At 53.8% G+C, this 26,562-nt stretch overlaps 1 protein-coding gene across 1 annotated transcript; it reads right to left on the bottom strand.

The window, feature by feature from the left end:
• Positions 1–24,748, bottom strand: SELL (selectin L). The gene is made up of 11 exons (XM_055122314.1): positions 24,716–24,748; positions 22,394–22,475; positions 20,212–20,602; positions 18,702–18,808; positions 16,784–16,969; positions 13,008–13,193; positions 11,313–11,420; positions 10,475–10,660; positions 9,950–10,078; positions 7,154–7,172; positions 1–123 (listed from the first exon to the last, which is right to left on the bottom strand). The coding sequence occupies exons 1-11, from the start codon at positions 24,716–24,718 to the stop codon at positions 105–107; spliced, it is 1,416 nt and encodes a 471-aa protein (XP_054978289.1). The 5' UTR covers positions 24,719–24,748; the 3' UTR covers positions 1–104.
• Positions 24,749–26,562: the final 1,814 nt, after the last annotated feature.

Here is a 26,562-nt window from a genome sequence, read left to right as displayed (position 1 = left end):
CTGGGGTCCTGCGGAAACTCCACCCTCGAGGTACCGGGACTCCTTTGTCTTCCTGGAGAAGCAGCTCAGGCGACGGAGCTGGACTTGCTCCCGCAGACATGGCCTTAGTACGGGACGTCCACGCTGCAGAGACGGGCAGAGGGACAGGAAGGGGAGGGACTTGAAGCCGGCCGGAAGGAGCACCAGGAAGGAGCACCAGGAAGGAGCACCGGGAGGAGCACCAGGAAGGAGAACCAGGAAGGAGCACCGAGAGGAGCACCGGGAGGAGCTGGTCATGGCTCTTCCCGGTCCTCACCAGCGAGGGTGTGACCCTCCCCCCAAACCCCGGCTTCCCTTTCCCGTCAATCAGACACTAGGGTGCTCCGTGGCCTCAGACGAACTCACAGTGTTGAGTCTGTGTTTCCAGCCATTGGGGAGGGGGATAGTGGGGCCCCACCAAGGACTGTAGGTCAGCGAGCACCAGAGAGAGAGCACCCGGCGCTGCTTGCGTCTCACCCCACTTCGCTTTGTTTTGTTTTGCTTTCTGGGTCCCACCCAGCGATGCTCAGGGCTGACTCCGGGCTCTGCACTCAGGAATCACTCCTGGCAGTGCTCAGGGGACCTTATGGGATGCTGGGGATCGAATCCGGGTCAGCCGCGTGCAAAGCTAACGCCCTCCCTGCTGTGCTGTCGCTCTGGCCCCTGACCCCATTTTGATCCTGGCACTGCAGAAGGAGCACTAGAAAGGAGCATCAGGAAGGAGCACCTGGAAGGTGCACTAGGAAAGAGAACCTGAAAGGAGTGAAAGGAGCACTAGGGAGGAGCACCCAGAAGGAGCACCTGGAAGGAGCACTGGAAGGAGCATCAGAAAAGAGAACCTGAAAGGAGCACTAAGGAGGAGCACCCAGGAGGAGCACCCGGAAGGAGCACCCAGAAGGAGCACTAGGAAAGAGAACCTGAAAGGAGCACTAGGGAGGAGCACCCAGGAGAAGCACCCAGAAGGAGCACTAGGAGGAGCACCCAGAAGGAGCACTAGGAGGAGCACCCGGAAAGAGAACCTGAAAGGAGCACTATGGAGGATCACTAGGAAGGAGCACTAGGGAGGAGCACCCATAAAGAGCACTAGAAAGTAGCACCAAGAAAGAGTACTGAAAGGAGCACTAGGGAGGAGCACTAGGAAGGAGTACCAAGAAAGAGAACCTGAAGGGAGAATTAGGGAGGAGCACCCAGGAGGAGCACCAGGAAGGAGCACGGCAGGCAGGGAGAGAGCCCGTACCCGTGGGCAGGGAGTGAAAGGCCCTTCACGCGTGGCCCGTGCTGTGAGTACCCTCGCACCCGCATCTCCCCCAGCGCCCCCAAGGCTGGTGCTCAGAGCAGACGCGATTGCCCCAGCCTGCAGGGGGGCCCCCCACTCCGTCCCTGACTGCCCCTGCCCCCCCCTTGTACATCCTTTGCTCCCGGTCCCGGAGCCAACTGGTAGTAGGTCTGAGGCAGCGGCTGTGCCTTTGGGTGTGAGGAGCTTGAGGGAGAGTGTGGACAGGGGCGAGTGGAAGGGGGCGGCAGCCAACCTCGGCTCCAGCCCCAACGCACGGGCTCCTGAGCACTGCCAGGAGTGACTCCTGAGCAGAGCCGGACCCTGAGAAGCTTCTGAGCACGGCCAGGTGTGGCCCAGACCCCGATAAATAAATAAGGAGAAATCAGGGGGTAAAAAACCAACTCCTAAGTTCCATAAAGGTGGTTCTAACTCACTCGTGGGGCTGTGGCGTAGGGGAGGGGCGTGCTGGGTTTCCCGAGACGACAAGGTCCTGGCGTGGGGGAGAGTCTGATTCTCGGAGTGGAAGGGGAGAACTAGAGGTTGTCTGTCTAGACAGATGCCACTTCTTACAGGAAGCACTCCGTGCTGACCTCTCTCTGTCTGCTGCCAGCATGTGTTTACCACAGCAGCTTGGCAGGTGCAAACGTGCCTGCGTGAAAGCAAGACTTGGCAGGAGCCGTCCTCTGAGGCGGGCACTGTGCCTGCTTCGACATCCCCGGTGTCACTTTCCCCTCTGAATTCAGACCCGAGAAACCCAGTGAGGTGAGAAGAACGAACGCTAACAACCCCAGTGAGAAATGGGAAGAAAGGCTGAGTGACGCTTCTCCAAAGACGACACACAGACGGCCAATGGGCTCATGAAAAAGTGCTCAGTGAGAAACGGGAAGAAAGGCTGAGTGACGCTTCTCCAAACACGACACACAGACGGCCAAAAGGCTCATAGAAAAGTGCTCGTGGCCACGGGTTAGGCCAGACCGTGAATCAAAAGGACAGTGAGAGGTGGCATCACACCAGGAGAATGGTCTAGAACAAACAGGATGAGGGTGTGGCCAGGAATATGATTCCAGCACATTCTTAGCCCGGGTGAGAGCTTGAGTCCTGTCCCCAGCTCTCCATGGTCCCCCTCCCGGGCACTGAGAACCTCTGGTGAGGCCCCACTTAGAAAAAATGTTTACAGGGACAGAGCGAGAGAACAGCGGGTAAGCTTTGCACAAGGCCGACCTGGGTTCGATTCCCAGCATCCCATAGGGTCCCCCGAGCACCGCCAGGAATGATTCCTGAGTGCAGAGCCAGGAGTCAGCCCTGAGCATCGCTGGGTGGGACCCAAAAAGAAAAAAAAGAAAAAGAAAAAAATCACAAATGCTGGGATGGTTGAGGAGAAAAAGAAATTCTGCCTCTTAGTTGGTAGAAATAAAACTCAGCTCAGCTTCCATGGGAGGCAGAAAAGAGAGATTTCTCCCACAAATGGTGCTGGAATCATCGTAGCACTGTCGCACTGTCATCCCGTTGCTCATCGATTTGCTCGAGCAGGCACCAGTCACATCTCCATGGTGACACTTGTTGTGACTGTGTTTGGCATCTCAAATACGCCACGGGGAGCTTGCCAGGCTCTGCCCTGCGGGCGGGATCCTCTCGGTAGCTTGCCAGGCTCTCCAAGAGGGACGGAGGAATCGAACCCGGGTCGGCCGCATGCAAGGCAAATGCCCTACCCGCTGTGCTATCGCTCTAGCCCGGAATTGTCATATGATACAGAAATTTCACTTCTCAATCTCTCACCAAAGAATTCTTTTTTTAAAAAAATTTCAATAATGGGGGCTGGAGCCATAGCACAGTGGGGAGGGCGTTTGCTTTGCATGAGGCCAACCCGGGTTCGATTCCCAGCATTCCATAGGGTCCCCCGAGCACCGCCAGGGGTAATTCCTGAGTGCAGAGCCAGGAGGAACCCCTGAGCATCGCCGGGTGGGACCCCAAAAGCAAAAAAAATAAAAATACAAGCAAAACGCTCGTAGAGAAGCAACCTCTTTGTTGCCTGCAGTGCTATTTACCTCAGCCAAGATCTGGAACTAGCCCCAGTGGCCAGCGATGCTAATAGGCTAAAAACACTGGAGAAAGTTGGGGGGATAGGGGGGCCATGGGCTGGACGGATGCTTTGGGGGGTGCCGTGGCAGCTTTGAACACCCGAAGCCTCTAAACATTGACCTTCAGAGAAACCAAGCTGACTTGGATAAAAAAAATTTAGAAGATCGGAAAGAGAGAATTGAAACCCCCAGTGCCCCAGGAGACGGTATTGGCCAACCCGAAGGTACAAAAGGGGCAGCAGGGACCGTGAGCGGGTTAGCGCAAGGGCTGAGAAATAACCGAAAACTAACCAAGGTGGTGTTGCACCTGGGCGTGTTCTGGCGACACGCCCTGTTCCTCCCTCCCCACCCTTCCTCTTGCCGTCTCGCAGTGTTGCTGTGGTTTTGTGTGGTGAGAAGGGCTTTACTAGAAAAGCAGAAGGTCTAGGAATTGGAGTCAAAAGCTGAGAATCGGGAGTTCTCGGTGCCGGAAGAACCGAGATTAAGAACCCGGTCTTGGGTTCAAATCCTTGGGCACCGGGAGGGACCTCAGGCGCTCTCTCTCACTCGCTCTCGCTCTCTCTCTCTCTCTCTCCCATCTTCTTCTCTCCCTCTCTCCCTTTCTCCCTCTCTTTCTCTCTCCCGCTTCCTTAATCTCTCCCCTCTCTCTCTCCCTCTCCCCCATCTGTCTCTCTTTCTCTCCCCCTCTCTTTTTCTTTCTCTTTCTCCCTCTCCCTTAATCTCTCCCCTCTCTCCCTCTCCCCTCTCTCTCTCTTTCTCTCTCCCCCTCTCTCTCCCACCCTCTTCTCCTCTCCCTCTCTCTTTCTCCCTCTCTTTCTCTCTCTCCCTCTCCCTTAATCTCTCCCCCTCTCTCTCCCTCTCCCCCGTCTTTCTCTCTTTCTCTCTCTCCCTCCTTGCCTCCCTCTCTCTCTCCCTCTCTCTCTCCCACCCTCTTCTCCCTCTCTTTCTCCCTCTCTTTCTCTCTCTCCCTCTCCCTTAATATCTCCCCTCTCTCTCCCTCTCACCATCTCTCTCTCCCTCTCTCTCCCTCTCCCCATCTCTCTCTCCCACCCTCTTCTCCTCTCCCTCTCTCTCTTTCTCCCTCTCTTTCTCTCTCCCTCTCCCTTAATCTCTCCCCTCTCTCTCCCTCTCCCCATCTCTCTCTCCTCTCCCCATCTCTCTCTCCCACCCTCTTCTCCTCTCCCTCTCTCTCTTTCTCCCTCTCTTTCTCTCTCTCCCCTCTCTCTCCCTCTCCCCATCTTTCTCTCTTTCTCTCTCTCCCTCCTTCCCTCCCTCTCTCCCTCTCTCCCACCCTCTTCTCCTCCCTCTCTCTCTTTCTCCCTCTTTCTCTCTCCCTCTCCCTTAATCTCTCCCCCCTCTCTCCCTCTCCCCTGTCTCTCTCTCCCCCTCTCTCTCCCACCCGCTTCTCCTCTCCCTCTCTCTTTCTCTATCTCCCTCTCCCTTAATCTCTCCCCTCTTTCTCTCCCTCTCCCCTGTCTCTCTCTCTTTCTCTCCCCCTCTCTTTCTCTCTCTCCCTCCTTCTCTCTCTCTCTCTCTCTCTCTCTCTCTCTCTCTCTCTCTCTCTCTCTCTCTCTCTCTCTCTCTGCTCCTTTACCCCTAAAATAGGGAAACCAATCAGTAACCCACAGGCAATCATGACTAATAGAAGACTGGTAAAACACAGCGTGGAGAATGTTGAATAAACTTGCATTGTTATTGCTACCAACTCATCAACTCGATGCCCAGGGAATACCGTGGGAATCTGGGCATTATGCCCGATCACCAAAATCCTATCCAGACGGCAAATTCTATGGTTCTGTGACTTAAAGTCACTGTGGTCCATCAGTGAGTGGCATGGGTCCCAAAGCCATCGGACAAAAATTTTTCTTATCTAGATCTTTCTAGAAAGTGGTTTTTTTTAGGGGGGATTTTTTTGGGTCACTCCTGGCTCTGCACTCAGGAATCACTCCTGGTGGTGCCCGGGGGACCCTATGGGATGCTGGGAATCGAACCCGGGTCGGCGCATGCAAGGCCAACGCCCTCCCCGCTGTGCTATCGCTCCAGTCCCTAAATCTCTTCTTCCACCCCGAATCCATTGACCACCACCCTCTTCTTCCTCTCATGTCCCCAACAAACGTTTCCCGAGATTTCTGTCCTCACTCTTCAGGGCAAGAAGAATCTATTGATGGGGCTGGAGCGATAGCACAGCAGGGAGGGCGTTTGCTTTGCACACGGTCGACCTGGGTTCGATCCCCGGCATCCCATAGGGTCCCCCGAGCACTGCCAAGAGGGATTCCTGAGTGCAGAGCCAGGAGGAACCCCTGAGCATCGCCGGGTGGGACCCAAAAAGGAAAAAAAAAGATTCTATTGCTCAGGGCGCCCGACTTCACTCCAGCTTCGTCTCAGGCTCAGCCTGGTTCCAACACGGGGCCGAGTCCACGGAGCCGTGGAAAACGTGACACAACCCATTCCCACAGAGCAAGATGCAGCCCGCCCCGCCTCTGCGGCCAGAAACCAGCTCTGGGGCAGACCGTCACTGCTGAGACTTTCACTCCTTGAACGTGAACAGGCGAGAAATCTTTACATCTTGTGGTTTCCTGACCACAGACCCGGGGGTGGGGGAGGGAGCAGGCCCCAAAAAAGGGAAGCCACGGCCGTCGAATAAACACCATGAAGGGGGGGGACTGGGTGGTGCCACCCAGAGGACCCAGGACCCATCCCGTCCCCTCCCACCCCCCCCCATCCCCTCCCTGCCTCCTCTTCTTTTTTTATTTTTATTTTTTTTTGTTTTTTGGGTCCCACCCGGCGATGCTCAGGGGACCCTATGGGATGCTGGGAATCGAACCTGGGTCGGCTGCATGCAAGGCAAACACCCTCCCCGCTGTGCTATTGCTCCAGCCCCATCTTCCACCTCCTCTTATCTCTACCCCCCACCCCCTTCCACCTCCTCTTATCTCCAACCCCTCCACCCCCCCACCTCCACCCCCTCCACCCCCCCACCCCACACTAACACTTCGTCCTTAGTGTCCCCCCGTGCTGGGTCACCTCCTGTGGCTTCAGCCGAGAGGAGGTGATCTGGAAACAGTGCTCACGTGGGCGCCACCTTGGGTGCTGATTTGGGCTCTAGGATCAGGCCGGGCTTCCTGCTTTAAAGCCCAGAAGCTCCGTCCATCCTTCTTTCTCCCTCCCAGCCGACCCTTCGCCATGTTTGTTGGATCATCCTGTTTCCCCGAGATGCTTCCTCATCCCGGGGTCTCCCGACAGGCACTTGAATAGATGCACTTGAACCCAGATGAATTCAGATTCCTCCCCCCCTCCCTGCAGACTGATTCTCACAGTTCCCTTGAGGCTGGCGGCGGGGGAGGGAGAGGGTGGTAGGGGTGGGGGGGTGGGAAAGGAATCTCCCATGCATAGAGCTGGGCATAGCCCCTGAGTGTCACCTGCTGTGGTCCCCAAACCACAGAACAGGAAAAGAAAGGGGGAGAGAGAGACAGAGAGAGACAGAAAGAGAGACAGAGAGAGGCTGGAGCAATAGCACAGCGGGGAGGGCGTTTGCCTTGCACGCAGCCGACCCAGGTTCGATTCCCAGCATCCCATATGGTCCCCTGAGCACCACCAGGAGTAATTCTGAGTGCAGAGCCAGGAGTAACCCCTGTGCATCACCAGGTGTGACCCAAAAAGCAAAAAAAAAAAAAAGAAAGAAAGAAAGAAAGAGAGACAGACAGACAGACAGAGAGGTAGAGAGACAGAGAGATAGAGAGAAAAATTCACAAATATGGAAACTCTTCAAAAGGGCACTTACCTTCGCCGAGACTTTTGGCCTAAAATCAGAAGAAACAGAAACGTGTCATTAGCCAAAGCAAATACCTTTCTTTAAAAAGAAGTTTTAAAAGGAGGAGAAGGACGAGGAAAAGAAGAGAAGGAGAAGGAGGAGGAGAAGAAAGATGAAGAGAAGGAGGAGGAGAAGAAGAAGAAAGAAGAGAAGGAGGAGGAGGAGGAGGAAAAGGAGGAGAAAGAAAAAGAAGAGAAGGAGGTAATTATCTAAAATTTTAGAATTTCAGGGCTGGAGCAATAGCACAGCAGGGAGGGCATTTGCCTTGCATGCGGCTGACCCAGGTTCGATCCCCAGCATCCCATATGGTCCCCTGAGCACCGCCAGGAGTGATTCCTGAGTGCAGAGCCAGGAGTAACCTCTGTGCATTGCCGAGTGTGACCCCAAAAAATGCAAAATAAATAAATAAATAAATAAATAAAATTTTAGAATTTCTTATGCTATTCATAACAATCAATACAAAAGAGAGTATGGGAGAGATTGTCTGCCATGGAGACAGGGGGAAGGTTGGGTTTTTTTTGGGGGGGGGGATACTGGGGACCTTGGTGGTGGAGAATGTGCACTGGTGGAGGGTTGGACATCCCATCATTGTATGACTGAAACTCAAAGAGGAAAGCCTTGTAACTGTATCCCACAGTGATTCAATTAAAAAAAATTTAAAAAAAAACAGAAGCAGGGCTGGAGCAATAGCACAGCGGGGAGGGCGTTTGCCTTGCACGTGACCCAACCCGGGTTCGATTCCCAGCATCCCATAGGGTCCCCTGAGCACTGCCAGGAGTAATTCCTGAGTGCAGAGCCACGAGGAACCCCTGAGCATCACCAGGTGTGACCCAAAAAGTAAAAAAAAATTAAAAAATAAAAAAACCCAGAGAAGAAGGAGGAGGAGGAGGAGAGAAAGGTGTGGTTCTAAAAAACAAAAGATAAAGTGAAATTAAGAAGTTGAAACCTCCCCACAGGAAGGAGAAGCGGGCTCTTTGCTGGCTGCTGAGGTGGGAGTGTGAAACCCGGTCGTTAAAAGCTGGGCAGTGTCTTGTTTTGAATTTTTCTGCCAAGAGAGAGGGTCTCCATGGTGTGCCCCCACCCACCCAGGGTGGCTGGGGGCGTGACTGCCTCACACCTCTCACACCCTCCCCCATGCTGAGGTGTGGAGGTGGTGCTCAGGCTCTGGGGGGCAGCAGCTAGGGACTGGGAAGCACCCCCATGTACATCAGAGCCAGCTAAGCTTCTGCTCTCAGCAAAGGTACGAGGGACCAGCGCCTGGACACTCCCTTATCCCCCATGGACATTTATCAGACACCCATCCTGTCCTTGGGGACAGAGTTTATGCATCTTTTTTTTATTTTTTTTACAGAATTAAAGAAACCCCAAGGACCAGTGGAACATCCTATTAGTCGGGTCAGGGGCTAAAAGAGAGAAAAGATTTCTTTTATTTGTTTATTTATTTATTTATTTATTACATGATTAGCCAGAGACAAGGGCCAGAGCAATAGCACAGCAGGTAGGACGTTTGCCTTGCCTGGCACGTGGCTGACCTGGGTTCGATCCCCGGCATCCCATAGGGTCCCCCGAGCACTGCCAGGAGTGATTCCTGAGTGCAGAGCCAGGAGGAACCCCTGAGCATCACCGGGTGTGACCCAAAAAGGAAAAAAAAAAAAAGATCAGCCAGAGACAAAGCAAGATTCAACTGGTTTGTCTCCCAAAAAAAAAAGGGATTGAGCGGCCATCACATTTGGCCCTTTATCTACTTTCAGCATCCATCTCCCATCCCGAACGACCCCTCCAACCATCATTGATTCAGTGATCCCTACTCCATCCCAGCCACTTTCTCCCCCAGCTCATGAGGCAGGCTGCCAACTGTGGAGCAATCCTCCTGGCCCTTGTCTCTACTGTCCTTGGGTGTCAGCCTCATATTATGTTATTTTTTTAAGATTTATTTATTTTTATTTTATTTTTTTCTTTTTGGGCCACACCTGGCGATGCCCAGGGGTTCCTCCTGGCTCTGCACTCAGGAATCAATCCTGGTGGTGCTCGGGGGACCCCATGGGATGCCGGGGATCGAGCCCGGGTCGGCCACGTGCAAGGCAAACGTCCTCGCCACTGTACTATTGCTCTGGCCTCTGTGTAATTTTATATCTTTTTTTGTTTGTTTGTTTGTTGCTTTTTGGGTCACACCTGGCGATGCACAGGGGTTACTCCAGGCTCTGCACTCAGGAATCACTCCTGGCGGTGCTCGGGGGACCATATGGGATGCTGGGAATCGAACCTGGGTCGGCGCGTGCAAGGCGAACGCCCTCCCCGCTGTGCTATCACTCCAGCCCCTATATCTTACAGTGATTCAATGAACTGGAGCAATAGCACAGCGGGGAGGGTGTTTGCCTTGCACGCAGCCGACCCAGGTTTGATTCCTCCGTCCCTCTCAGAGAGCCCGGCAAGCTACCGAGAGGATCCCTCCCGCAGGGCAGAGCCTGGCAAGCTCCCCGTGGCGTATTCGAGATGCCAAACACAGTCAACACAAGTCTCTCCATGGAGACGTGACTGGTGCCCGCTCGAGCAAATCGATGAACAACGGGACAGTGCGACAGTGCTACAGTGATTCAATAAAAAGAAAGAAAAAGAAAAAGAAAGAAAGAGGGCTTGCATGCCTGCATCTCTCTCCAGACACTGGTGTCTACACAGCATGTAGCTTGGAATCCAGTTGCCTCTCCCACATCTTCCTGGGGCACCTTTTTTTGTGTGAGTTGGCTTCTCTTGCGGGTGTAGACTCACCTTTTCGGAGCCGTTTTGCCAGCCAGACGATAAACACCAGGCCAACAAATGCAGTGACCAGCACGCCCAGCGGGATGAAGAGGGGCTTGTAGTCGCCGTTCTTAATCTGCGAGAAGCTTCTGTCCAGTTCTGAAAGAGACCCCAGAGAGACCCAGGGGGCGGCGAGCAGCCTCTGAGTGAGACCCCGATCTCCTACCCGACTCTCTTACATTCTCCCATAATCACCTCCCTTAATGCCAGTGGCCAGATGGGGGCGCTGTGCGCAAGCATCCTCCTCACACACGCTAGGATGGCTCCTGAGTCCTTCATGTCCCTATGCTGAGACCTTTCGAGTGACTCTCATCCCTGCACCCCAATATATTACGAGGACAGGCTCACGTTCCCACAGGACCCAAACAAATAGAAGAAATTTCCATATGGGATGCTGGGAATCGAACCCGGGTCGGCCCCGTGCAAGGCCAGCGCCCTCCCCGCTGTGCTATGGCTCCGGCCCCGATATTCTGTGTCCTGGGCCATGACACTCACTTTGGCAGATTGGACTGGGGTGCGTCCAGTCTCCGGAAGATCCACAGACGGTTCTGTTCTCCCCGATCAGTTCGCTTCCCTCGGAGCACGTGAAGGTGCAGGCCGAGGTGGGGCTGAAGGCGGCCAGGGGGTGGCTACAGGCCATGGACCCCAGCTCCGGAGCCGTTAGGGGTTCGCACTGAGTGACTTCATTGAAACAGGAAGGGGTGGGGGGAGACGGGAAGAGAGTCAGCGCAGGCGAGGTGCTTGCCTTGCATGCAGCCAACCCGGCTCAATCCCTGGCACCCCAGATTACCCCCATAGGATCACTGAGTGGCTCTGCACTCAGGAATCACTCCTGGTGGTGCTCGGGGAACCCTATGGGATGCTGGGGATCGAACCAGGGCCGACCATGTGCTAGGCAATTGCTTTCCCCACTATGCTATTGCACCAGCTCTGTGTTGGGGTTTATTGGGGTCTACACTCGGTGGTGGGCTGGAGTGATAGCCCAGCGGGGATGGCGTTTGCCTTGCACGAGGCCGATCCAGGTTCAATTCCTCTGCCCCTCTCGGAGAGCCCGGCAAGCTACCCAGAGTATCCCACCCGCACGGCAGAGCCTAGCAAGCTCCTCGTGGCGTATTCAATATGCCAAACACAGTCACAACAATTCTCACCATGGAGACGTGACTGGTGCTCGCTCGAGCAAATCGATGAGCAACGGGATGACAGTGCGACAGTGCAGCATATATAGCCACTTAAATATATATAAATACTACATGTATGTAGTATTGAATGTACATTGCACAGATGGAATCATTCCTGTAGGTTATAAGAAAGGAAAGAGGAAGAAGAGGCTCACCAAACTGACATCGGGGGCCGTGGTACCCCAGATCACAGTGGCACGTGACATTGCTGAGGGTTTCCACACATGTTCCATGACCGCTGCATGATCCCGGCTGGCAAGTCACTGGGATAGAGCGGGGGAGGGGGAAGGCGAAAAACCGTCAGAAGGAAACTTATTATTTTAGATCTAGATGATGTGGTGGCTGAGATGAATTTATTTATTTATTTATTTATTTATTTATTTTCTTTTTGGGGTCACACCCGGTGATGCACAGGAGTCACTCCTGGTTCATGCACTCAGGAATTACTCCTGGCGGTAATCGGGGGACCCTATGGGATGCTGGGAATCGAACCCGGGTTGGCTGCATGCAAGGCCAACACCCTCCCCGCTGTGCTATCGCTCCAGCCCCCCTGAGATGAATTTAATATGCAGGACAGGCCAGTGTGTACCCCCACACCATGTCTTACCTTTCCACATACACCCCCAAATAGTCTCACAGCCACGAAGATTTGTTTTTAGAATCAATTGACAATATGGGGCTGGAGCGATAGCACAGCAGGGAGGGTGTTGGCCTTGCACGTGGCCGACCTGGGTTCGATTCCCAGCATCCCATAGGGTCCCCTGAGCACCACCAGGAGTGATTCCTGAGTGCAGAGCCAGGAGGAACTCCTTGAGCATCACCAAGTGTGATCCAAAAAGCCAAAAAAAATAAAAAGGAACACTTGGTCCTGGACCACATGGGGATCTACTTTTCTGGTAAGTTCTATGAAGGAACCCCTCCGTGGTAGGTCCCAGGGCATACGTGGCTCTCTGGACCCTTCCACAGGACCCTATGGGAGATCTTCATTCACCCCTTTGACCCTTCTGCCTAGATATTGTGCTTGAGGGATGGGACAGAGAGAGGAAGAGACATAGTGCTTCAGGCTCCAGCAGAGTGCCCCTTGAGAAGTGCTCACCGTAGGGCTGAAATGGTCTCTGGGGGCCCATGTAGGGTTTGTGAATGAACTCACAGAGAAATGGGTGGGAGTCGGGCAGCGACTTGGGAAAGATTTAGATCAGCAGTGACGGGGGGCGGGGGGTTAGAGCCTAAGAACTGAGTTGGGAAGAGTTGAGAATGCATTGAGGGCGCTGGAGTGATAGCACAGTGGGGAGGGCATTTGCCTTGCTGGCGGCCGACCCGGGTTCGATTCCCAGCATCCCACAGGGTCCCTGAGCACTGCCAGGAGTAATTTCTGAGTAAAGAGCCAGGAGTAGCACCTGTGCATCGCCGGGTGGGACCCAAAAAGAAAAAAAAAGAGAGAGAGAATGCACTGAAGAAGAGGGGAGAACAAGAGAGTGTTTTAGAGGAGATGAGTGTGCACAGGTAGCAAAAATATTTGGGTGGGTGGGAGCACCAATCATTGAATCCTGGGGTTCATCCATGCATTAATTATTCAACCCTATACATGGTTCATTATCTCTGTGCCTGCCACCTGCTGATCTCAAATTGGTGTATTATTATTATTATTATTATTTTGCTTTTTGAGTCCCACCAAGAGATGCTCAGGGGTTACCCCCGGCTCTGCACTAGGAATCATTCCGAGTGGTGCTCGAGGGACCCTATGGGATGCCGGGGATCGAACCCGGGTCGGCCCCGTGCAAGGCCAGCGCCCTCCCCGCTGTGCTATGGCTCCGGCCCCGATATTCTGTGTCCTGGGCCAAGACACTCACTTTGGCAGATTGGACTGGGGTGCGTCCAGTCTCCGGAAGATCCACAGACGGTTCTGTTCTCCCCGATCAGTTCGCTTCCCTCGGAGCACGTGAAGGTGCAGGCCGAGGTGGGGCTGAAGGCGGCCAGGGGGTGGCTACAGGCCATGGACCCCAGCTCCGGAGCCGTTAGGGGTTCGCACTGAGTGACTTCATTGAAACAGAAGGTGGGGGGGAGACGGGAAGAGAGTCAGCGCAGGCAAGGTGCTTGCCTTGCATGCAGCCAACCCGGCTCAATCCCTGCCACCCCAGATCACCCCCATAGGATCACTGAGTGCAAAGCCAGGAGTAAGCCCTGAGCACCCCGGGGGTTAGCCCCAACTGCCATCCCCTCAAAAATGAAGAACAGAAGCAGGTCTCACTTTCTGAGCAGAGACCCACTTTTTTTTTTTTTAACCCAGCGATGCTCAGGGGTTCCTCCTGGCTCTGCACTCAGGAATCACTCCCGGTGGTGCTCGGGGAACCCTATGGGATGCCGGGGATCGAACCGGGGCCAGCCATGTGCTAGGCAAAGGCCCTCCCCACTGTACTATTCCACCAGCTCTGTCTTGGGTTTTTTTGGGGGGGTCTACACTCGGTGGTGGGCTGGATCGATAGCACAGTGGGTAGGGCGTTTGCCCCGCACTCAGCCGACCCGGGTTCGATTCCTCCGTCTCTCTCAGAGATCCCGGCAAGCTACCAAGAGGATCCCGTCCACACGGCAGAGCCTGGCAAGCTCCCCATGGCGTATTCGAGATGCCAAACACAGTCACAACAAGTCTCACCATGGAGACGTGACTGGTGCCCGCTCGAGCAAATCAGTGAACAATGGGATGACAGTGCTACAGTGCTACACTTGTTGGTGCTCAGGGCTGACCCCTGGCTCTGCACTCAGGAATCACCCCTGGTGGTGCTCGGGGGACCCTATGGGATGCCGGGGATCGAATCTGGGTCGGCCACGTGCAAGGCCAACACCCTCCCCGCTGTGCTGTTGCTGTAGCCCCCACGAACTCACTCTTGACCAAAGGGCTTTGGCCAAAGCGGCTTTCCAGGACTCAATACAGTCCACGTGGGCCTGGACATTTGCCACTTGTAGAAATGACCCGGGATACTTGAAGCCAGGTCACCCTGAGTGTGGGCCTGACCGGAAGGGGAGGGGCCTGATGGACAGGTTGGTTTCTATTTTTTTTCATGATTACCATTTTAATTGCAATGTGTGAATGCACACATTGACCTAAACTTCAGATGCCACAGAAACACATCCCGTAAGACTTGGACACAAATACTCAGCGAAATCAGACCAAGTGTTTCAGAGATTTTTAACACACTGGGTGGAACTCTTCACAGATTTCACCATCCATTTTCTTACCTTTTTCAGGAAAATCCTTTGGAGAAGAGACTTTATATAGGCAAACTGGCTTTGACTGTAGGGCTAATTCGAGGTTCGGGGAGTTGCCTTACATGTGGCGAACCAGATTCAGTCCCCGGCACTGGATGGTCCCTCAAGCACTGCCAGATGCTGCAAGAGGTCCCCTGAGAACCACAGTTTTAGTTCTAGAGGCTCTTGAGCACTGTAGGGGTGGCCCTGGCAGTCCCTAGCACATCCGGGCAGAAACAACAGCCCAGGTTGAGGCTTTGACATTGAACCACAGGCCCAGGTAGACTGAATTTTGGGAGGGTCCCCAGAGATGTCCTGAGAATAGCTTGAGACTCCCCCCGCAAAAAAAAAATACTATATATAGTATATATAGCCAGAGTAGGGTGATAGCACAGCAAGTAAGGCGTTTGCCTTGCATGCGGCCGACCAGGGTTCGATTCCTCCATCCCTCTCGGAGAGCCCGGCAAGCTACCCAGAGGATCCCGCCCACATGGCAGAGCCTGGCAAGCTCCCCATGGCGTATTCGAGATGCCAAACACAGTCACAAGTCTCACCATGGAGACGTGACTGGTGCCCGCTCGAACAAATCGATGAACAACGGGATGACAGTGCAACAGTGCAGTGAGTATAGCCACATAAATATATATAAATACTATATGTGTGTAGCATTGAATGTACATGCACAGATGGAATCGTTCCTGTAGGCTATAAGAGAGGAAAGAGGAAGAAGAGGCTCACCAAACTGACATCGGGGGCCGTGGGTACCCCAGATCACAGTGGCACGTGACATTGCTGAGGGTTTCCACACATGTTCCATGACCGCTGCATGATCCCGGCTGGCAGGACACTGGGATGGAGCGGGGGAGGGGAAGGCGGAAAAACCGTCAGAAGGAAATTTCAGATTTTAGACCTAGATGTGCTATCACGATAGCACAGCGGGGAGGGCGTTTGCCTTGCACGTAGCCCACCCGGGTTCGATTTCTCCGTCCCTCTCGGAGAGCCAGGCAAGCGTACCAAGAGGATCCCGCCCGCACAGCAGAGCCTGGCAAGCTCCCCGTGGCGTATTCGAGATGCCCGAAAAATAATCACAACTAGTCTCACCATGGAGATGTGACTGGTGCTAGTGAAGAAAGAAAGAGGGAACCAGAAATAGGAGGAAATTGTTGGGTATAAACTTGGAAACTGCACTGAAAATTGACTATGACCAAACAGGATGGCTGCTTAGTACCTTTTGTGCAAACCACAACACCCAAAGGAGAGAGAGAGGAAGAGGGAATGTGGCTGCCACAGAGGCAGGGGGGAGGGGGGAGGTGGCAGGGGGGTAGGGGTGGCGGGAGGGATACGGGGGACATTGGTGGTGGAGAATGGGCACTGGTGGAGGGATGGGTGCTTGGTCATCGTATGCAAGTTTGTGAGTCTGTAACTGTCTCTCACGGTGATTCATTACAAGTGAAAAATAATTAAAAAATAAAAACCTTGGACGCTACATGGGTCACGTGGAAGGAGGTGAGAGTCTGGGCCTGTGTGTGGCGGCTACCCCCACACGCAACGGAACAGGAGAAATCAGGAGCACAGCTGCCCCGGGCTGCTGGCAACTCCACACTCTGGGAGGCACGGGGTGGGGGGGCTTCTTTCTCCCCTTGCATCTTCCTTCCTTCCTTCCTTCCTTCCTTCCTTCCTCCCTCCCTCCCTCCCTCCCTCCCTCCCTCCCTCCTTCCTTCCTTCCTTCCTTCCTTCCTTCCTTCCTTCCCTCCCTCCCTCCCTCCTTCCCTCCCTCCCTCCCTCCCTCCCTCCCTCCTTCCTTCCTTCCTTCCTTCCTTCCTTCCTTCCTTCCTTCCTTCCTTCCTTCCTTCCTTCCCTCCCTCCCTCCCTCCCTCCCTCCCTCCCTCCTTCCTTCCTTCCTTACCTACTTCCCTCCTTCCCTTCTTCCTTCCTTCCCTCCCTCCCTCCTTCCCTCCCTCCCTCCTTCCTTCCTTCCTTCCTTCCTTCCTTCCTTCCTTCCTTCCTTCCTTCCTCCTTCCATCCTTTCTTCCTTCCCTCCTTCCCTCCTTCCCTTCTTCCTTCCTTCCTTCCCTCCCTCCTTCCCTCCCTCCTTCCCTCCCTCCCTTCCTCCTCCCTCCCTCCCTCCCTCCCTCCCTCCCTTCCTTCCTTCCTTCCTTCCTTCCTTCCTTCCTTCCTTCCTTCCTTCCTTCCTTCCTTCCTTCCTTCCTTCCTTCCTTCCTTCCATTTGACTAACGAGCCCCCATAGCCCACCCCTTGCCCGATCAGCGCCCTGAACTCGGGAAGCATGCCAAAACCTTGGCCGTCGGTTCCTGCAATTTCTCCGCCCGCAGCCCAGGGTCTGGCAGGGCAAACAAAGCCCAGCCCGGAGGCAGAGACTCACCCCGACAGGTTGGCGGCTGCGATGACCACTCCCCCCAGGGGCCGCAGGTGGTGTCCGTGGCCCCCAGGACTCTGGTCCCCTCGGAGCAGTTGAAGGTGCAGTGTGAGCGGAAGTAGAAGCTGCCCAGGGGGTGGACACAGGTCATACTCCCTTGCTCCGGCGCCTCCAAGGCCTGGCACTGCACCACTTCAAAGAGAGAGAGAGTTGGGGCTGGAGCCATAGCACAGCGGGGAGGGCACTGGCCTTGCACGCGTTCGATTCCTAGTATCCCATACGATCCCCCCGAGAACCACCAGGAGTGATTCCTGAGTGCAGAGCCAGGAGGAACCCCTGTGCATCGCCTGATGTGACCCCCCAAAAAAAGCCAAAATAAGGAGCTCAAGCGAGATAGCACAGCGGGGAGGGCGTTTGCCTTGCACACAGCCGACCCGGGTTCGATTCCCAGCATCCCATAGGGTCCCCAAGGCATTGCCAGGAGTAATTCCTGAGTGCATGAGTCAGGAGTAACTCCTGTGCAACGCTGGGTGTGACCCAAAAAAGCAAAATAAATAAATAAATAAAAAATAAATAAATAAAATATAAAAGAGGTGTTGGGGGTGGGGTGGGGAGCTGGGACACCCCCCCCCCCCGGTCTCCTTGGAGCAGGGGAAGTCGCTTTAGCAGCTCTCTGGAGAGCCCTATACGTGTTGTCTCCACTGGCTCGAGTTGGGAGCCGGGGGCTTTAAACGCTCCCACCAAGACGTGGATTGACTGAGCCCGGCTCGCAGGAATCCCCGTGACATCCCGGCCGGCCTCCTGTGCAGGTTCCCTGGTGTTGTCGGGGGAGAGGGAGTTTCAATTTAGCCGGGCTTGCGTGGGATACGCAGCTCTACTGGGAAATAAACTCAACACACGCTTCTGAGCTCCCCGGAGTCGGGAAATGAAATTACACACAGGGGAGAAAGGTATTTTGGCCACATCGGGGAGAAAGTAGAGGCTTTTGTTTTTATTTTTATTTTTTTCAGTCACACCCGGCGATGCTCAGGGCTGACTCCTGGCTCTGCACTCAGGACTCACTCCTGGCGGTGCTCGAGGGACCCTATGGGATGCTGGGAATCGAACCCGGGTCGGCTGCGTGCAAGGCAAACACCCTCCCCGCTGTGCTATTGCTCTGGCCCCAGAAAACAGAAGCTTGAGGAAGCCTCTCTACATTAACCCAGAACTTGGACCCTTCTGAGTTTACAACCCCCTCCAGAACTTCCTCTCCTTCCCAGTTCTGAGCGGGGCTGAGTTGCAATGTCCCAGTGCATGAGGAAACTTTTTTTTTCTTTTTGGGTCACATCCGGTGATGCACAGGGGTCATTCCTGCTCTGCACTCAGGAATCACCCCTGGCGGTGCTCAGGGGACCCTATGGGATGCTGGGAATCGAACCCGGGTCGGCCTCATGCAAGGCAAACGCCCTCCCCGCTGTGCTATGGCTCCAGCATGAGGAAATCTTGACGGAAAATCTTGGCATTGGGCAAACTCGGCCTTCTGTGGCAACTTCCCGTTTCTCAGAACGGCAGATGAGTCTGTAACCCCCACCTCCACAAGATGCAGTGACCTGGGGACAGAGAGCTAGTGCAGGGACAAAGGCACCAGCCCAAGTGTCATCAAGCCTGGCCTCCTAAACCAGGAGAACCCCGTCACACACCTAAATCAAATCCTGGAGCTTATAAGAGGAAATAGGGGCAGGAGCGACAGCACAGTGGGGAGGGCGTTTGCCTTGCACGCAGCAGACCCAGGTTCAATTCCCAGCATCCCATAGGGTCCCCGAGCACCGCAGGAGTGATTCCTGAGTGCAGAGCCAGGAGTCAGCCCTGAGCATCGCCGGGTGGGACCCAAAAAGCAAAGGAAAAAAAAGAGGAAGCAAAGAAGGAAGAAGGAGAAGTGACTCACCAAACTGACACTCGGGGCCGTGGAACCCGGAGTCACAGTGGCACGTGTAGTTGTTGATGGCTTCCACGCATTCTCCGCGGCTGCTGCATAATCCCGCCGGCAAGACGCTGGGAGGGGAGAGGCAGGAAGACCATCAGCAGCAGGGAACTCCTAACGGAAGGACGATTCTGCTTCAAGGCTGAGACTCAGTTCACACACGGGAAGGTTGTGGACGGCCGCGCCCCTTCTCTGGCGCGAAATCCTACTCCAAAGACTCTCAAGAGGACGCGGCGGAGAGACAGGACAGCGGGGGAGACGCCTGCCCCTGCACGAGGCTCGCCCAGGCTCAAGACCCAGCAGTGGTCAAGGGAGAGTCAAGGGTGCAGCCAAATAAACAAAACCACCCCCCCACCAAAGGACTGAGTTTTAGTGGAATTAGTAGGTGAGATGGTGACCAGAGACTTGTCAAACTCTTGCCTGCCTGCCTTCCTTCCTTCCTTCCTTCCTTCCTTCCTTCCTTCCTTCCTTCCTTCCTTCCTTCCTTCCTTCCTTCCTTCCTTCCTTCCTTCCTTCCTTCCTTCCTTCCTCCCTCCCTCCCTTCCTTCCTTCCTTCCTTCCTTCCTTCCTTCCTTCCTTCCTTCCTTCCTTCTTCCTTCCTTCTTTCCCTCCTTTCCTCCTTCCTTCCTTCCCTTCTTCCTTCCCTCCTTCCCTGCTTTCTTCCTTCCTTCCCTTCTTCCCTCCTTCTCTCCTTCCCTCCTTCCTCCCTCCCTCCCTCCCTCCCTCCCTCCCTCCCTCCCTTCCTTCCTTCCTTCCTTCCTTCCTTCCTTCCTTCCTTCCTTCCTTCCTTCCTTCCTTCCTTCCTTCCTTCCTTCCTTCCTTTGCTTTTTGGATCACACCCAGCGATGCTCAGGGCTGACTCCTGGCTCTGCACTCAGAAATTACTCCTGGCAGTGCTCAGGGGACCCTATGGGATGCTGGGAATCGAACCTGGGTCGGCTGCTTGCAAGGCCAACGCCCTCCCCACTGTGCTATCACTCGGGCCCCAGCAAACACTTGCTTTTCTTGGCAGGGCAATGGTCTTATTCGTTAGTGCCTAAGAGGGTCGTTTGGTCCCTAAGACAGAACCCAGTGAGGTGTTATTCTACCTGTCGAGACACACCTCTAGTCTAATTCTCCTGTTCTTTGTCAGAAGCCTGAAAATGAAGAAGTTCAGCCACGAAGCTCAGCACTTAAGCACTGGCCTTATCTGCATGAGGTTCCTGGCTCCCCCTAAAAATCAATCAATTCAATTCAAAACCAAACGAGAAGCAAAAGTCATCTAAGCAGACTCCATGAGCAGAGGGTCTGACTTTGAAACGATGGTGGGACTCAACATGATGTGGGTTTACACTCATGGAAATTTAGACTGTTCTGGAAAGGACTAGATTGTTCTAGAACATTCTGGAAAATACTAGATTTTTTTCCTAGAACATTCTAGCAGCATAGCCCTTGCCCCAGCCTTCCCTTCCCTCGGGGCCCATCCCCAGGGTGCCCACCTGTGTAGCAGAGGGCCACCTTGTTCTTGTGACAGCCGTCATCATTCCATTTGCCTGAGTCCCTCTCCCTCTGGATGTAGATCTCCACGCAATCCTCATTCAATGTCCTGCCATTGGGTTCGCCCTGGCCCCAGTTCTCGGCTTCCGGTGTGAGGGACTTGTTGGTGCCCACCCACATCCAGACATTCCCCACCTTCCGGATTCCGATCCAGTAGTAGTTACTGTGTCGGGGCAGGCGCTCGTTCAAGTACTCGATCTCCTCCTTGTTCTGGATGGCCACGAGGTCCGTGTAGTACTCTTGGCAGAACTTCCGAGCCTCAGCCCAGTCCATGGGCTTCTCAGAATAATGGTAAGTCCAGCCCTCGGCCCCGTGCTGGACAAGGACATCTGAAAGACAAGGGCACGTTTGACAGAGCCGGGCAGTGCCAGCCACTAGCACCTGCATCTACGCTTACGGAAGGGGAACTGCAGGCATGGAGGATGCAGTGATTTTAAGAACCTCACGCTGAGTGCTGGCAGCTTTGTTTATTTGTTTGGGCCATAGCTGACTCAGGTTTGGGGCTCCCTCCTGGCGGTGGTCATGGGGGGCATTGAGCCAGGATTCAAAGCAGGGACACAGCCAACTCCACAACCTACACTAGACAAGCACCCACCTTAGCCCCTGTACTAGCACTCCGGATATTATGTGCAGTTCTTTTTTCAAAGATGTTTTCTTTTTTCTTTTTATTTTTTCTTGAATCACTATGGGATATAGTTGCAAAGCTTTCACGTTTGAGTTTCAGTCACACAATGATCGAACACCCCCCCATGCCTCCACCAGTGCACATTCCCCACCACCAATGTCCCCAGTATACACCCCCCTTTTCAACCCTTCCCCTGCCTCCATGGCAGACTATCTCCCCCACACTCTTTCTCTACTTTGGGGCATTGTGGTTTGCAATACGGACACTGAGAGGCCGTCACTTTTGGTCCTTAATCTACTCTCAGCACACATCTCCCATCTGGAGCATCCCTCCAACCATCACTGACTCAGTGACCCCTTCTCCATCCCAGCCGCCTTCTCCCCCAGCTCATGAGACAGGCTCCCAACCATGGAGCAATCTTCCTGGCCCTTGTCTCTACTGTTTTGGGGTGTCAGTCTCATATTATGTTAGTTTATACTCCACAAATGCATGCAGTCCTTCTATGTCTGTCCCTCTCTCTCTGACTTATTTCACTCAGCATGATACTCTCCATGTCTATCCACTTATAAGCCAATTTCATGACTTCATCTCTCCTCACAGCTGCATAGTATTCCATTGTATAGATGTACCAAAGTTTCTTTAACCAGTCATCTGTTCTTGAGCGCTCGGGTTTTTTCCAGATTCTGGCTATTGTGAACAGTGCTGCAGTGAACATACAGGTGCAGGTGTCATTAGGCGCAACTGTTAAGGAACCTGGACCCTGTGTTGCTCCCTTTGATCTACATCAGACACGCCTTTCTTCACTTTGGTGGTTTTCAAGATTTATTTTCAGAAAAAAAATTTTTTTTTCAAAAATTCATTCAAGATACATTGCACCAATAATATTTAGCAATTGGGTATTTTGTTTTTCTGAATGGATTTTAATTTGGATTTTTGCTTTATGGTGCTGGACTCAAATCTCAGTCTAGGCATGCAAGGCAGATACTAAGTAGAAGAGGAAAGGATGAGATTTTTTTTTGGTTTTCGTTTTGTTTTGTTTTGCTCTTTGGGTCACACCTGGTAATGCTCAGGGGTTCCTCCTGGCTCTGCACTCAGGAATCACTCCTGGCGGTGCTCAGGGGACCCTATGGGATGCCAGGGATCGAACCCGGGTCGGCCGCGTGCAAGGCCAACACCCTCCCCGCTGTGCTATATCAGAACAAGTTAATATATTCGGGGGAAAGGCAATAGTATTGCAGGTAAGTGCTTGCCTTGGACGTGGCTGAGTTGGATTAAGCAAAAGCCTTGACGCCTCAACTATCTCTTAGACCCCTAAATGCTTTGTTTTAGCGACCCCAGCGCCCAGCGACACTGGTGACACAGGGTCAGTGCAAGGCCTGGGGATACTCTGGACTGCAACACAGTGAACAACTTTATGCAAGTAAAGTTTTACCGAGGAAAAAGAAGAAAAAGCGCTCATCATGCACAGACATTCGAGCAGGCGAGTGGTACCCACCAGAACAGAGCACCATCCACGCCCATAACTTGAAAACATTCCGTAAGACACGCTGGAGGTCCTGTTGTCTCCATGGCAACAGCTGCAATATAAAACAAGGGCTTTAGACTCATTATTTTATTCAGAGAGAGAGATGCTAGCCCTTGTGTTGTATCTCCAGTCCACAGCCCTGAGACTTTATTTTGGTTTGTTTTTGACTCACACCCAGCAGTGATCAGGTCTGGCTCCTGGCTCTGTGCTCAGGACTGACTCCCAGTTCTGTGCTCAGGGCTGACTCCTGACTCTGTGCTCAAGGCTGACTCCTGGCTCTGTGCTCAGGGCTGACTACTGGCTCTGTGCTTGGGGCTCACTCCTGGCTCTGTGCTTGGGGCTCACTCCTGGTTCTGTGCTCGGGGCTCACTCCTGGCTCTGTGCTCGGGGCTCACTCCTGGCTCTGTGCTCGGGGCTGACTCCCGGCTCTGTGCTCAGGGCTGACTCCTGGCTCTGGGCTCAGGGCTGACTCCTGGTTCTGGGCTCAGGGCAGATTCCTGACTCTGTGCTCAGGGTTCACTCCTGGCTCTGTGCTCAGGACTGACTCCTGGCTCTGTGCTCAAGGCTGACTCCTGGCTCTGTGCTCAGGGCTCACTCCTGGCTCTGTGCTCAGGGCTGACTTCTAGCTCTGCACCCAGGGATCACCCAAGGAAGAGCTCAGTGGCCTCCAAGGGATGCAGGAGATCGAACCCAGGTCGGCCACGTGCAAGGTAAGTGCATTACCTGCTGTACTGTCAGCCGAGAGCCCTTGGCAACCTTCTGGAACAATCTACAGCTTCCTCCAATTCAACCCAAGCGGGGCCTGCCTCCTACCCACTGCCCCCCGCTCTTGCTTTTGCAAACCCGGGTGAAATTTGAGGCCTTCGACGTGCCTCTGACCGCTCAGACGCGGGTTTTCTTGCTCCTCGCTAAGCCTGAAGCTACAGGCGTGGTGGTTCTGACATTTGCTCTGACGGGGCTGCAGGGCTGTTGAGGGGGTGGGCACGGATTGAAACATGGCCTGAAGCCCCCGGCTGCCACATTTACCCTCTAAATCTCGCACTTGGTTCCAACGTGCCTCTCACAGCGAGTCACCAGCCAAGTAAGACAGTGGGCTGGAGAGACAGTCCGGGGTGCTTGTGGGAGGTCCCAGTTTGGGTTTCCCACGGCGGTTATGGTCCCCTGAGCCTCGGAGGTATGTCCTTGCTCTCTCTCTCCCCAAAAGGGGAAGTTTAGGGTCTGTTTTCAACTAGAGAGCAATTTTTAAAAATAAATTTTGGCTTTTCAAGGTGCTCAGGGGTTACTCCAGGCTCTGCACTCAGGAATCACTCCTGGCGGTGCTCAGGGGACCATATGGGATGCTGGGAATCAAACCCAGGTCGGCCCCATGCAAATCAAACGCCCTACCCGCTGTGCTATTGTTCTGGTTTTGTTTGTTTGTTTGTTTGTTTTGTTTTGCTTTTTGGGTCACACCTGGCCATGCTCAGGGGTTCCTCCTGGCTCTGCACTCAGGAATTACTCCTGGCGGTGCTCAGGGGACCCTATGGGATGCTGGGAATCAAACCTGGGTCGGCGCGTGCAAAGCAAACGCCCTCCCCACTGTGCTATTTCTCAGGCCCCTGCAATATTTTGTTGTTGTTGTTGTTGTTGTTGTTTTTGTTTTTGAGCCATGCCTTGCAATGCTCAGGAGTTACTTCTAGCTCTGCACTCAGGAATCACTTCCTGGCAGTGCTCGGGGGACCCTCTGGGGTGCCGGGATGGAAACCGAGTGAGCTGCATGTCAGACAAATTCTCTCCCTGCCGCTGCTCCCCTTCGCTCTGGCCCCAAGTGTGTTTCCTTAGCACAGCTCTCTCTCCTGGCTTAGAAACATGTTTTCTTCTTGAAACGCTCCAGGTGTGCAGGCCACAAGGGCCTCCTCTGAGCAGACCCCTCTTGGGGGGTCTCCCCAGAGACAGCCTTGGGGTGAGATCAGGACCCGCTGCCCCCTTGGGCCTCCTTTAAAGCCCCTGATGAGGGGCCGGAGCCATAGCACAGCGGGGAGGGCGTTTGCCTTGCACGGGGGACGACCCGGGTTCGATCCCCGGCATCCCATAGGGTCCCCCGAGCACCGCCAGGAGTGATCCCTGGGTGCAGAGCCAGGAGTCAGCCCTGAGCATTGCTGGGTGGGACCCAAAAAGCAACAACAACAACAACAACAAAAATTCAATCAATCAACCAATCAATCAATCAATCAATCAAGCTCCTGATGAGCTGGGCCTCCTTGCTCCCTCCCGGCCACTCCCGCCCCTGTCTGTCTGTCCGGCGGCTCTCACCATGTCTGCCTCTTCCTCAGACTCCGCTCCCCGCGCTGGGTCCCTGCAGATGCTTCAGCTCCAGTGAACCTGTGGGGACAGAAGAGAAACAGGAACCTGTGATGACAAGAGGCGTGTGGCTTCCGGTGAGCTTTCAAATCTGGGCTCCCACCCCCGCACCCCTCCCCGCTGGCGCCCTTCGCTTCCCCTCCCCAGGTGGATGGACCAGGAGCACAGGTTTTAAGGGCTCGGAAACGGGCCATGTCCTCGAACCCGAGCTCATCCCAGCAGCGAAGGGGTCAACAGGAGACGTGCGTGTTCCAGGTGGTGGGTTGGGGTGGCGGGGGGAGGGATTTTGTCTCTTGGTCCAGGTGGGTCTGAACTTGCCCCCCCCACCTTCCCCCCAGGCCTGGGTCCCAGAGTTTCAGGACAGGGAAGATGCATCTTCTTCGGGGGAGGGGAAAAGAACGCTCGTTCTAATCTTGGACAATATCTAATTGTTCTCTAATCCTGGCATTGGGAACAGACATAAAGATTTATTGATGTGTCTGAGTGGACTGGAGCAATAGCATAGCAGGGAGGGAGTTTGCCTTGCCCGCGGCCGACCCGGGTTCGATTCCTCCATCCCTCTCTGAGAGCCCAGCAAGCGACCGAGAGGATCCCGCCCGCATGGCAGAGCCTGGCAAGCTCCCCATGGAGTATTCGAGATGCCAAAAACAGTCACAAGTTTCACCATGGAGACGTTACTGGTGCCCGCTCGAGCAAACCGATGAACAATGGGACGAGAGATGTGTCTGAGCAACTAGGTCTGAGATGGGCAAAGACTGTGACAGGACTTGGCTTCATTGCTCATAAATGATGTGTCTGGAGGTTTTGTGTTTTGGAGGTATAGCCGGTGATGCTCAGGGCTGACTCCTGGCTCTGCACTCAGGGATCACTCCTGGCAGGCACAGGGGATCCTATGGGATGCCGTGGATCGAACCTGATTGGCTGCATGCAAAGCAAGTGCCCTATCAACTGCATTATTATTCTGGCCTTTAGTAGTAGTAGTAGTAGTATTGCTTTTTTGGCAATGCACAGGGATTACTCCTGACTCTGCACTCAGGAATTATTCCTGGCGGTGCTTGGGGGGACCCTATATGTGATGCTGGGAATTGAACCCGGGTCGGCCACATGGAAGGCTAACACCTTACCCGCTGTATTATAGCTCCAGCCCCCCTTTATTATTTTTTCTAATTTAGGACTACTGCTGCTTATTCAGCCATTGATTAAGCTGATTGAATTGGGCATGAACTCCACATGACTTTTAAAAAATTCAGTATGTTAATTTTATTTGATTATTTGATTATCCATTATTTGATCCAGTAACAAGCTGGATCCCATTCCCCTGACCCTGAAAGAGCCTCCAGTGCGACATCATTGGGAGGACCAAGTCGAGAGAGACTTCTAAGATCTCAGGGAAAGGACGAATGGAGAGGCTACTGAGCCTGCTCGAGAAATCGGTGATTAACAGGATTTTGTGATCGTGATCGTGATTTTATTATTATTATTATTATTATTATTATTATTATTTTAATCACTGTGAGATAGTTATTACAGTTTTTTGTATTACAGTTATTTGTATTACAGATACAAAACTTTCATATTTGCATTTCAGTCATACAATGATCGAACACCCATCCCTCCACCAGTGCACATTTTCCACCACCAAGGTCCCCAGTATCCCCCCATCCCACCCCACCCCACCCCTGCCTCTATGGCAGACAATCTCCCCATCTTCTCTTTTGTATTGCTGGTTATGAGTAGCACAAGATGTTGCACAAAGCTCCTAGAATCCTAAAATTTTAGACAATTAGGGAGGGTCTGGA

This window comes from Sorex araneus, chromosome X, assembly GCF_027595985.1.
Source record: "Sorex araneus isolate mSorAra2 chromosome X, mSorAra2.pri, whole genome shotgun sequence".
In the NCBI taxonomy this organism is placed as follows: Eukaryota; Metazoa; Chordata; class Mammalia; order Eulipotyphla; family Soricidae; genus Sorex; species Sorex araneus.
Note: the sequence above shows the minus strand (reverse complement) of the source record. Positions and strands in the feature narration are given on the sequence as shown.